Source organism: Trichechus manatus, unplaced genomic scaffold (genome assembly GCF_000243295.1).
Source record: "Trichechus manatus latirostris isolate Lorelei unplaced genomic scaffold, TriManLat1.0 scaffold00151, whole genome shotgun sequence".
NCBI lineage: Eukaryota > Metazoa > Chordata > Mammalia > Sirenia > Trichechidae > Trichechus > Trichechus manatus.
Window position 1 is genome coordinate 481275 of NW_004444087.1, and position 10438 is coordinate 491712.

The 10438-nt window shown below is 40.6% G+C and overlaps 1 protein-coding gene across 1 annotated transcript in view; it reads right to left on the reverse strand.

Annotated features, from left to right (window-relative positions):
• Window positions 1-332, reverse strand: part of LOC101350229 (cytochrome P450 3A21-like) — a 189413-nt gene extending 189081 nt beyond the window's left edge. The window contains 1 exon segment of the mRNA XM_012558246.1: window positions 262-332. Coding sequence (XP_012413700.1) covers window positions 262-332 — 71 coding nt within the window.
• Between the last annotated feature and the right edge of the window lie 10106 nt (window positions 333-10438).

The window sequence follows — 10438 nt, forward strand, 5'->3', positions numbered from 1 at the left end:
CACCTCTTCTCACCCCCATCCAGTCTTCCACACTCTCCTGCTTTCCCTCACCCCATTCAGCCTCCCACACTTTCCATCTCTCCTCACCCCATCCAGTCCCCCACAGCCTCCCACCCCTTCTTCCTCCACCCAGTAATCTCAGCAAGGCAAACCTTAGGGAGGCTGGGCCCCCCCGACCCACTTCTTGTTAATCCCATGTTGGATGGAGACTTCCCACCCTCTGACACCGACCCAGAGTGGGAGAAAACGGTGGAGACTCACAGCAGCAAGAGGGTGCCGCCAGCCACCAGGAGCACCCAGGTCTCTGCTCCGAGGCTGGGCAGAAAGGCCATACCAGGCTTGGATCTAGCCTCCAGCTGCAGAAGGATAGGTCTGCAGGGCAGCCTTGTGGGTTTTATTTACTTGGCTGCAGGTCACACGTGCCTCTGGGGCACACCTGCTAGGAAGCCTCTTGCACCATCTCCCTCTCTAACCAGGAGGAGGAGAAGGTTTGAGCACCCAATGATTTCCTGTGATGACATGTGTTTTGGTTTCAGAATGCTGAGCTAGTCCCAAAGCAGGTGACCCCCAAGGTCCCTAGCTGGCGCTCCTGAAAGGCAGCACAGCCTCCAAGTTCTCAGAGCTGCTCCTGGGCTAGCCTCGGGTTCAACATGCAGGTCACACAGCCCCGAGGCCAGTAATGCACCTCTGTGTCCTGGTTTGCACAAGCTCCAGTGCACTTGGGGTGGGAGTCTTTCTTTCTGTTAAGGAACTGCTCTCCCTGCAGCCCCCAAAAAACAGGACCATCCCCGGCGCTGGTCCTGTGTTTGCCCATGTGCCTCCTCTCCAAGTCCTCCTCTTGCTTTCCAACTCCTTCTCTCCTTGAGAAGAGAAAAAAGACGCTAGCTTTGGCCTAAGACCAAGCAACATTCCAGTCCTGCCTGAACCAGCCACTTACTGGTATGTGATCTTGGGAAATTTACTTAGCTCTTTGCATCTGTATTCTTTTCTTTAATGAAAACCAGTTATCATTGAAACAAGTCTGACTCGTGGTGCCCTCACATGTGTCAGAGTAGAACTGCCCTCCATGGGGTTTTCAGAGGCTCTCAGGCCTTTATTTTGAGGCACTTCCAGACAGACTCGAAACTCCAAACTTTCAGTTCTCTTCCTTTGGCACCACCATGGGTTCACGTGGTAAAGATAAGATTCTGTGGTACGGGCATTCTACAGTCGATTTAATGATCCACTTATTGAGGGACATTTTGGTTGTTTCATATTTTAGCTATTACAAATAAAGCTGCTGTGAACCATTGTTTGCAGGTTTGGGGGAAGACATAAACTTTCCTCATTGGGATAAATGTCCAGGGTCCTATGGTAAATGCATGTTTGTTATTTTTTGTTGTTGTTTTTGTAGTCCAATCCTCACATTAACTTTATCATAGCAATTCCATTTTTTTCTCCTGAGAATGTCATTTTTTTAAAATAATACTTCATTGTGTTTTCTGTGAAGGTTTACACAGCAGTTTAGATTCCCATTCAGAAATCTCCTGAGGACTTTTTCTGTGGTCTGTTCGACTTTCAGTCTCGTTTCCGTCACCCCTCGTGTTTGGAGCAAGCAAGTCTTCAACTCTCCAGTGCTCAGCATTCTCCAAAATGTACCCTCCCTCAGAGCAAGGAGACTGGACTCTCACTGCAAACTCCATGGCACTAAGGGGTGAGCGGGACTTTCTCTTTGAAATGGTGTCCTTGGGGACCCCATGGAATTCTCTGGCACCACAAAGCCAGCAGGCCAGGGATGCTATCTCGCTGGAGAATTGGACAGAAACGTAAGCCTTTTTTTAATTTATTTATTGCATTTTTTTTTTTTAAATTGTGCTTTAGGTAAAAATTTACAGCTGAAGTTAATTTCTCATTCAAAAATTTATACACATATTGTTTTGTGGCATTGGTTGCAATTCCCACAATGTGACAGCATGCTCCCCCTTACCCCTTCTTTCCTCTCCCCCACCCCCCGCTCTGGTTTCCCGATGTCTTTTCTTCCGATTCCTGTCCCTTCTTGCCTTCTTGGCCTGCTTTTAGACAGAAGCTGCCCATTTGCTCTCGTATATTTGATCGAACTAAGACACACATTCCTCACCTGTGTTATTTTTTGTTTTATAAGCCTGTCTAATCGTTGTCTGGAAAGTGGGCTTTGGGAGTGGTTTCAGTTCTGAGTTAGCAGAGTGTCCGTGTGCCATAGTTTCGGGGCTTCCTGCAGTCTCTGTCAGACCATTATTTCTGATCTTTTCACATGAATTTGAATTCTATTCTACATTTTTCGCCTTCTCTATCTGGCACTCTGCTGTGTTCCCTGTCAGGGCAGTCATTGGTGGTAACCAGGCACCATCTAGTTCTAGTCTCAGGCTGGTGGAGTCTCTGGTTCATGTGGTCCTTTAGCCCTTTGGGCTACTGTTTTCTTTATGTCTTTGATTTTCTTCATTCTCCTTTGCTCTGGGTGGGATGGGACCAGTATCTTAGATGGTCGCTTGCCAGATCCCAGACATTACTCACCAAAGAGGGATGTAGAACATTTTCTTTATAAACTATGTTATGCCAATTGACATAGATGTTCCCCGAGACCGTGGTCCCCAGGCCCCAACCCCAGCTACTTGGTCCTTCAAAGTGTTTGGATGTGTCTTGGACACTTCTATGCTTTTGATTTGGTCCAGTTGTGCTGAGTTCCCTGTATTGTGTGTTGTCCTTCCCTTCAGTGACGTTGACAGTTATCTACTATCTAGTGATTTCCCCTTCTCCTCCCTCCCCACCCTCATAACCATCAAAGAATGCTTTTTTATGTGTGTAAACCTTTTCTTGAGTTCTTACAATAGTGGTCTCATACAGTACTTCTCCTTTTGTGACTGACTTATTTCACTCACCATAACGCTCTCCAGATTCATTCATGTTGTAAGATGTTGCCCAGATTCATCATTGTTCTTTATCATGGCATAGTATTCCATTGTGTGTGTACCATAATTTGTTTATCCATTCACCCGTTGATGGGCATTTAAGTTGTTTTCACCTTTTTGCTATTGTGAGTAGTGCTGCAGTGAACATGGGTATGCGTATGTCTGTTCATGTGATGGCTCTTATTTCTCTAGGGTAAATTCCTAGGAGTGGGATTGCTGGATTGTATGGTTATTTCTAGTTTTTTAAGGAAATTCCATACCATTTTCCAAAGTGGTTGTACCATTTTACATTCCCACCAGCAGTGCATGAGAGTTCCAATCTCCCCACAATCTCTCCAGCATTTGTTATTTTATGGGTTTTTTTTTGTGTGTGTGTGTGTGTGTGTGTGCTAGTAATGTTGGGGTGAGATGGTACCTCAGTGTAGTTTTGATTTGCATTTCTGTAATGGCTAATGATTGAGAACATTTCCTCATGTGTCTGTTAGCCGCCCTTCTTTGATGAAGTGTCTGTTCATATCCCTTGCCCATTTTTTAATTGGATTATTTGTCTTTTTGTTGTTGAGAAGTTGCAGTATCTTGTAGATTTTAGAAATTAAACCCTTATTGGATATGTAGTAGCCAAAATTTTTTTCTGAGTCTATAAGTTCTCTTTTTACTCTTCTGGTGAACTCTTTTGATGAGCATAAGTGTTTGACTTTTAGGAATTCTCAGTTACCTAGTTTCTCTTTTGGTGTTTGTGCATTGTTAATTATGGTTTGTATCCTATTCATGCAATGTATTAGTGCCCCTAGCATTGTCCCTATTTTTTCTTCCATGATCCTTACTGTTTTCAATTTTATATTTAGGTATTTGATCCATTATGAATTAGTATTCGTGTATAGTGTGAGGTATGGGTCCTGTTTCATTTTTTTGCAGATGGATATTCTGTTATGCCAGCACTATTTGTTAAAGAGACTTTCTTTTCCCCAATTAACAGACTTGGGGCCTTTGGCAAATATCAGCTGCTCATAGATGGATAGATTTATGTCTGGGTTCTCAGTTCTGTCCCATTGGTCTATGTGTCTGTTGTTGTACCAGTACCAGGCTCTTTTGAGAACCATGGCTGAATAATAGTTTCTAAAATCAGGTAATGTGAGGCTTCCCACTTTGTTCTTTCTCTTCAGTTATGTTTTACTTATCCGAAGCCTCTTCCCTTTCCATACAAAATTTTTTATTTGTTTCTCTATCTTGTTAAAAAATGCTGTTGGAATTTAGATCAGGGTTGCATTGTATCTGTAGATCACTTTGGGTACAATTGACATTTTCACAATGTTGAGTCTTCCTATCCATGAGCAAGGTAAGTTTTTCCACTTATGTAGGTCTCTTTTGGTTTCTTACAGTAGTGTTTTGTAGTTTTTTGTCTAGGACTTTTGTGTCCCTGGTTTGATTTATTTAAGAACTTTACCTTCTTTGGAGCCATTGCAAATGGGATTGATTTGGTGATTTTCTTTCTGAAGTTCCCTTTTTGGTGTAGAGGAATCCTACTGATTTTTGTTTGTTAATCTTGTATCCTGCTACTTTGTTGAAATATTTATTAGTTCCAGTAGCTTTCTTGCGGATTCCTTGGGGTTTTCTGTGTATAAGATCATATCATCTGTGAACAGAAATAGTTTCACCTCTTCCTTACCAATCTGGATGCCCTTTATTTTTCTTGCCTTATTTCTCTAGCTAGGACTTCCAGCACAATGCTGGCTAAGAGTGGTGATAAAGAACATCCTCATCTGGTTCCTGTTCTCAAGGAGAATCCTTTCAGTCTCTCTCTGTTTAAAATGATGTTGGCTGTTGGCTTTGTATAAACACCATTTGTTATGTTGACGAATTTCCCTTCTATTCCTATTTTACTGAGAGTTTTGGTCAGGAATGGGTGTTGGACTTTGTGAAATGCCTTTTCTGTGTCGATTGATAAGATCATGTGGTTCTTTTGTTTTATTTATGTGGTGGATTACATTGGTCGATTTTCTAATGTTGAACTATCCGTGCATACGTAGTATGAATCCCACTTGATCATGTTGTATTATTTTTTTGATATGCTATTGAATTTTATTGGCTAGAATTTTGTTGAGGATTTTTGCATCAACGTCCATGGGGCATATTGGTCCATAATTTTCTTTTTGTTGTTGTTGTGTCTTTGCCTGGCTTTGGTATCAGTGTTACACTGGCTTCACAGAATGAGTTTGGGAGTATTCCTTCCTTTTCTATGCTCTGAAATAGCTTTAGTAGTATTGGTGTTAGCTCTTCTCTGAAAGTTTGGAATAATTCTCCATTGAAGCTGTCTGGGCCAGGGCTGTTTTTTGTTGGGAGTTTTTTTTTATTACCACTTCAATTTCTTATTTTATTATGAGGTTTTTTTTTCTTTCTTTTTTTAGGTTTTCTACCCCGGTTTGTGTTACTTTGGGTAGGTAGTGTGTCTAGAAATCTGTCCATTTCCTCTAGGTTTTCAAATGTGTTGGAGTACAATTTTTCATAGTATTCTGTTATGATCCTTTTTTTTTTTTTTCTGTTGAGTCTGTTGTGATATCACCTATCTCATTTCTTATTTGGGTTACTTGATTCCTCTCCTGTTTTTCCTTTGTCAGTTTGGCCAGTGGTTTGTTGATGTTGTGATCTTTTCGAAGAACCAACTTTTGGCCTTGTTAATTCTTTCAATTGTTTTTCTAATCTCTATTTCATTTATTTCTGCTCTAATCTTTATTATTTCCTTTCTTTTGGTGCCTGAGGGCTTCTTTCGCTGCTCTCTATTTGTTCAAGTTATAGGGTCAATGTTTTGATTTTGGCACTTTCTTCTTTTTTGATGTCTGTGTTTATTGCTATAAATTGACCTCTAAGCCCTCCTTTTGCTGTATCCCAAAGGTTTTGGTAAGATGTGTTTTCATTCTCTTTTGATTCTATGAATTTTTTAATTCCATCCTTAATTTCTTCTACTACCCAGTAGTTTTTAAGCAAGGTGTTGTTCAGTTACCATGTATTTGATTTTTTTTTCCTTGCTGTTGCTGTTGTTGATTTCTACTTTTATGGCATTATGATCAGAGAAGAAGCTTTGTATCATTTTGAAGTTTTGGGTTTTGTTAAGGCATGCTTTGTGGCCTAAAAAATGGTCTATTCTGGAGACTGTTCCATGAGCATTGGAAAAAGAATGTATCATTTGCTGCTATTGGGTGGAGAGTTCTGTATATGTTTATGAAGTCAAGTTGGTTGATTGTGGCATTTAGAGCTTCTGTATCGTTATTAAAGTTCTTTCTAGATGTTCTCTCCTTCACTGAAAGTGATGTGTTGAGATCTACTATTATTTTGGAGCTATTTAATACTGTTACACTTTATTTTATGTATTTTGGAGCCCTGTTGTTGTATGCGTATATATTTATTATGGTTATGTCCTCCTGGTGTATTGACACCTTAATCATTATATGGTGCCCTTCCTTATCCTTTATGGTGGATTTTGCTTTAAAGTCTATTTTATCAGAGATTAATATTGCCACTCTTGCTCTTTTTCGTTGTTGTTTGCGTGATACATTTTTTTTTCCTTTCTTTGAGTTTTAGTTTGTTTATGTCTTTGTGTCTAAGGTGTGTCTTTTGTAGACAGCATATAGATAGATCATGTTTTTTTAATCCATTCTGCAACTCCCTGTCTCTTTACTGGTACATTTAGGCCATTTACATTCAGTGTAATTATTGATAGGTAGGAGTTAACCACAGTCATTTTGATTTTTTGTGTGTGTGTGTGTGTGATGTTTACAGTTTCTTGGTTATGCTTAATTTTCCGTGCTGAGTCATTTTTCTTCGTGTATTTTCTTTTCATCTCTTTCATTCGTCTTGATTTTGTGTTTGCTGAGTCTTCATGTTTTTCTTTTTAATTTGATGGCTAGGTTTGTTAGCTTCCTTTGTGGTTACCTCGACATTTACCCTTGTTTTTCTAAGTTTAAACCAGTCTTTTATTTCTTCATATTCCCTTAATTTCCTCTCCATATGCAAGTTCTATGACTGCACCATTTATTCCCTCTTTTGTGTTTTGACGTTGTCATCATTTCCATATTGACATCTTTTGTTCCCTTTTTCAGTCTTTTAGCTTTGATTTGTTTTTGCAAATTCCCTATCTGGGTTGATAACTGGTTGATCTGTCCTGTGTCTTAGTCTTGGATTGTTGTCTGGTGCTGTTGATTCTCTAACTGGAGGACTCCCTTTTATATTCTTTGTAATTTTGGTCTGGTTTTTACAAATTCCTTTAATTTCTATTTGTCTGGAAATGGTCTAATTTTGCTATCATATTTGGGAGATAATTTTGCTGAATATATAATTCTTGGCTGGCATTTTTTTCTTTTTTTTTCCTTCAAAGCTTTATATATGTCATTCCATTGCCTTCTTGCCTGCATGGTTTCTGCTGAGTAATCAGCTCTTAGTCTTATTGGTTCTCCTTTGTGGGTGACTTTTTGTTTATCCCTAGCCATTCTCAAGAGTTTTTCTTTGTCTTTGATTTTGGCAAGTTTGATTATGATATGTCTTGATGACTTTCATCTGGGGTCTATTCTATATGGGGTTTGTTGAGCTTCTTGGATAGATATCTTCTTGTCTTTCATATAGGGAAGTTTTTTGCCAGCAAATCTTCAACAATTCTGTGTTTTCTGTTATCTCCCCTATTCTGGTACTTCAATCACTCGTAGGTTTTTCCTCTTGATAGTATCACACATAATTCTTAGGTTTTCTTCTTTTTTTATTCTTGTTTCTGATTTTTCCTCAAACAAATTTGTGTCAAGAGATTTATCTTTAGTCTCTCTAATTCTGACTTCCATTGTCTCAATTCTGCTCCTATGACCTTCTATTGAGTTGTCTAATTCTGAAATTTTATTGTCAAGTTTTTCAATTTCTAGTTGCTGTCTCTGTATTGTTTCTAGCAGCCTATTTATTCTGTCATTTTTTCTTGTATTGTTTTCTTGAATTCTTCTATTGCTTTGTCTCTATGTTCGTTGGCTTGGTGTGAGTTTTGCCTGATCTCCTTTCTGATCTTTTGGAGAGCTCTGTACATTAGTTTTTTTAATTCTTTGCAGTTTCATTGCTTTATCTTCCTCTGGAAGGTTTTCTGGATCTTTTTTGGTCACTTGCTGCAGCCATCTTGTCCTCCTTCTTTATGTGATTTGTTGTCTCCAAGGCATCAATAAGTTATTATCTTTATTGTATTTTTCTTTACTATGCCCTGTATTTTTGTTTTGTTTTGTTTTGGTATATCCAAGTAGGCTGGGCATGTGTGCTACTTTGGTTGTTGGTGTTGTTGAAGCTCTCACATTCTGTCTCCAGGTGGTCTGAGCGACTGCTAGGTGTGTAGGCCTAGGAATCTGTTTACTGTTCTTGCACGGGTGTGGTTATTCAGGGCACAGTTGTCAGGGTTGTCAGTCACTAATTGTGTGGTACAGACTCTTTCCTACAGTCTGAGGCAGGCAGGGCTGCATTAGGGTGTTTGGAGCAGGCACAGGTCTCTGGTTGCAGTAGGGGGGGGCGATGTGTGGGGCAAGGCAGGGGGCTGTTGGCTGCCCTGGGTGCCTGAATGGAGGGTGTGTCCCTGTCTGCTAGCGTGCATAGTGCAGCTGAATCTTGGGTGCCCAATGTTACTGGCTGGAGGAATTGAGAGACACCACTAATTCTCAGACCCCTGTCATGGGTGGCTAGATGGAGTAGGTGGTACTACCGGCCCTCAGGCCCCCAGTGTGGGTGGGTGAGGCCCCTCCTTAGGGGGGCTGTGTGGTGTTGAATGTCACAAATCTGCAACTCCTCCTTGGCTGCTACAAGTGAAAATGGGCTTCAGGTGTATGCCCTGCCCATTTTATGCTAATGAGGGTGTACGGTGTTGAATCTGCACACAAGGCACTGAGTGAGGATGAAGGGCTCTGCAAGTCTGTGGACCCCCATGCCAGTGCTGGGTGAAGGGGCAGGGCCTCCCAAACTGTCCTTAGTTCCCAGCTTAGGGGACATGGCATTGTTGAATGCCATGGGACTGGTGTAGGAGCAGGATGGGAGATGGATGAGGGGAAAGGAGTGTTTCTTCACTGTGAAGCTCTGCTGGGGGAAGGGGTTATTTTGCCAGTGCACGTGGTAGGTTGGAAGCTTGCACTTAACTTTCACAAGTGTGGTGTCGCTTCTGTTTGGTTCTGGAGGTGCGTGCAGATTCACTGCTGCTTGGCTGCACCAGATGTGGTGGGCCACAGCTGGGGATGTTTCTGCTTGCCTCAACTCGTGTGTGCTATGCAGACTCAGCTAGCAGGGTGCCAGTAATCCTGTGATCTGTAGTTCCCCATTTCCCCTGCTTTTGAACTCTCTCTCCTTCCACCTGCTGCTCATTCAGATTATTCAGCTTTGTCTTTGATGATTAGGGTTCCTAGATTGTCATATATATCTGATTCACTTGTTTTTTCGGGTCTTTGTCATAAGAAGGATGACTGTAAGCATCTGACTCTTCTGCCATCTTGGCCCTGCCTCCAGAAGCCTTTTTAAGATACCTTAGAAATATGATTTTTTTTTGTTAAAATATTGGAGTCTGGATCAGATTTAACCCTATAATGTAGTGGTTTTCTTAATGACTGCGGAAGATTGTCTTATCTGAGGATAAGCAGGATATTTTAAGACCACAGAGCACAAAATCAACAGCTTGAAATTTGTGCCCATGCAGCCCATTAATTGAGTTAAGCCATTAAAAAGAAACAATTTTTGGCAAATATTGAGGTACTTGTGCAAGCAAAGCCCTGGACTCTTTCAAAGCATTTAAACTAAGCATCTGGTGAACCAATAATTTTAGAAAAATGGGCTGTTTGATCATAAGAGTTTGCAAAACCTTCTGTGGCTCCCAAATAAACGATCTGAAAATCATTCCATTTCATGGCAAAACCAAACCTCTAAAACTTCATTGTACAACAACCCAAATGTCCATCAACAGATGAACGGATAAACACAATGTGGTCCATCCATACAATGGGATGTTACTCCGCCATAAAGAGAAATGATGTGCATGGATGAACCCTGAAAACACGATGCTGAGTGGAATGAGTCAGACACATATAATACTGGAAAAACACTGTATAATCACACTTATATGAAATAACTAGAATAGGCAAATGCATAGAGACAGAAGGATTAGTGGTTACAGGGCCAGAGGGAAGGTGGAAATGGGGAGTTTTTGCTTAAGGGGCACTGAGTTTCTGTTCGTGGTGATGATAAAGTTTTGGAAACAAATAGTGGTGATGGTTGCACAACATTGTGGCGTATAATTACTGCCACTGAAAAGTACACTTAAATATGTTTAAAATGGCAACTTTTGTTATATATATTTTACCACAGCTAAAACAAAAAATAAAAAAACTTAATTGAGAATTTAACAGAAATTGGCAACAACCGTGTTAACTTTCATTCTTCTTAGGAAGTACTGCAAAACTTTGCCATAAGTCTGGAGACCAGTCCTTGCTTTGGCATTTTTCTTAGCACTGTGGGTCTCATTA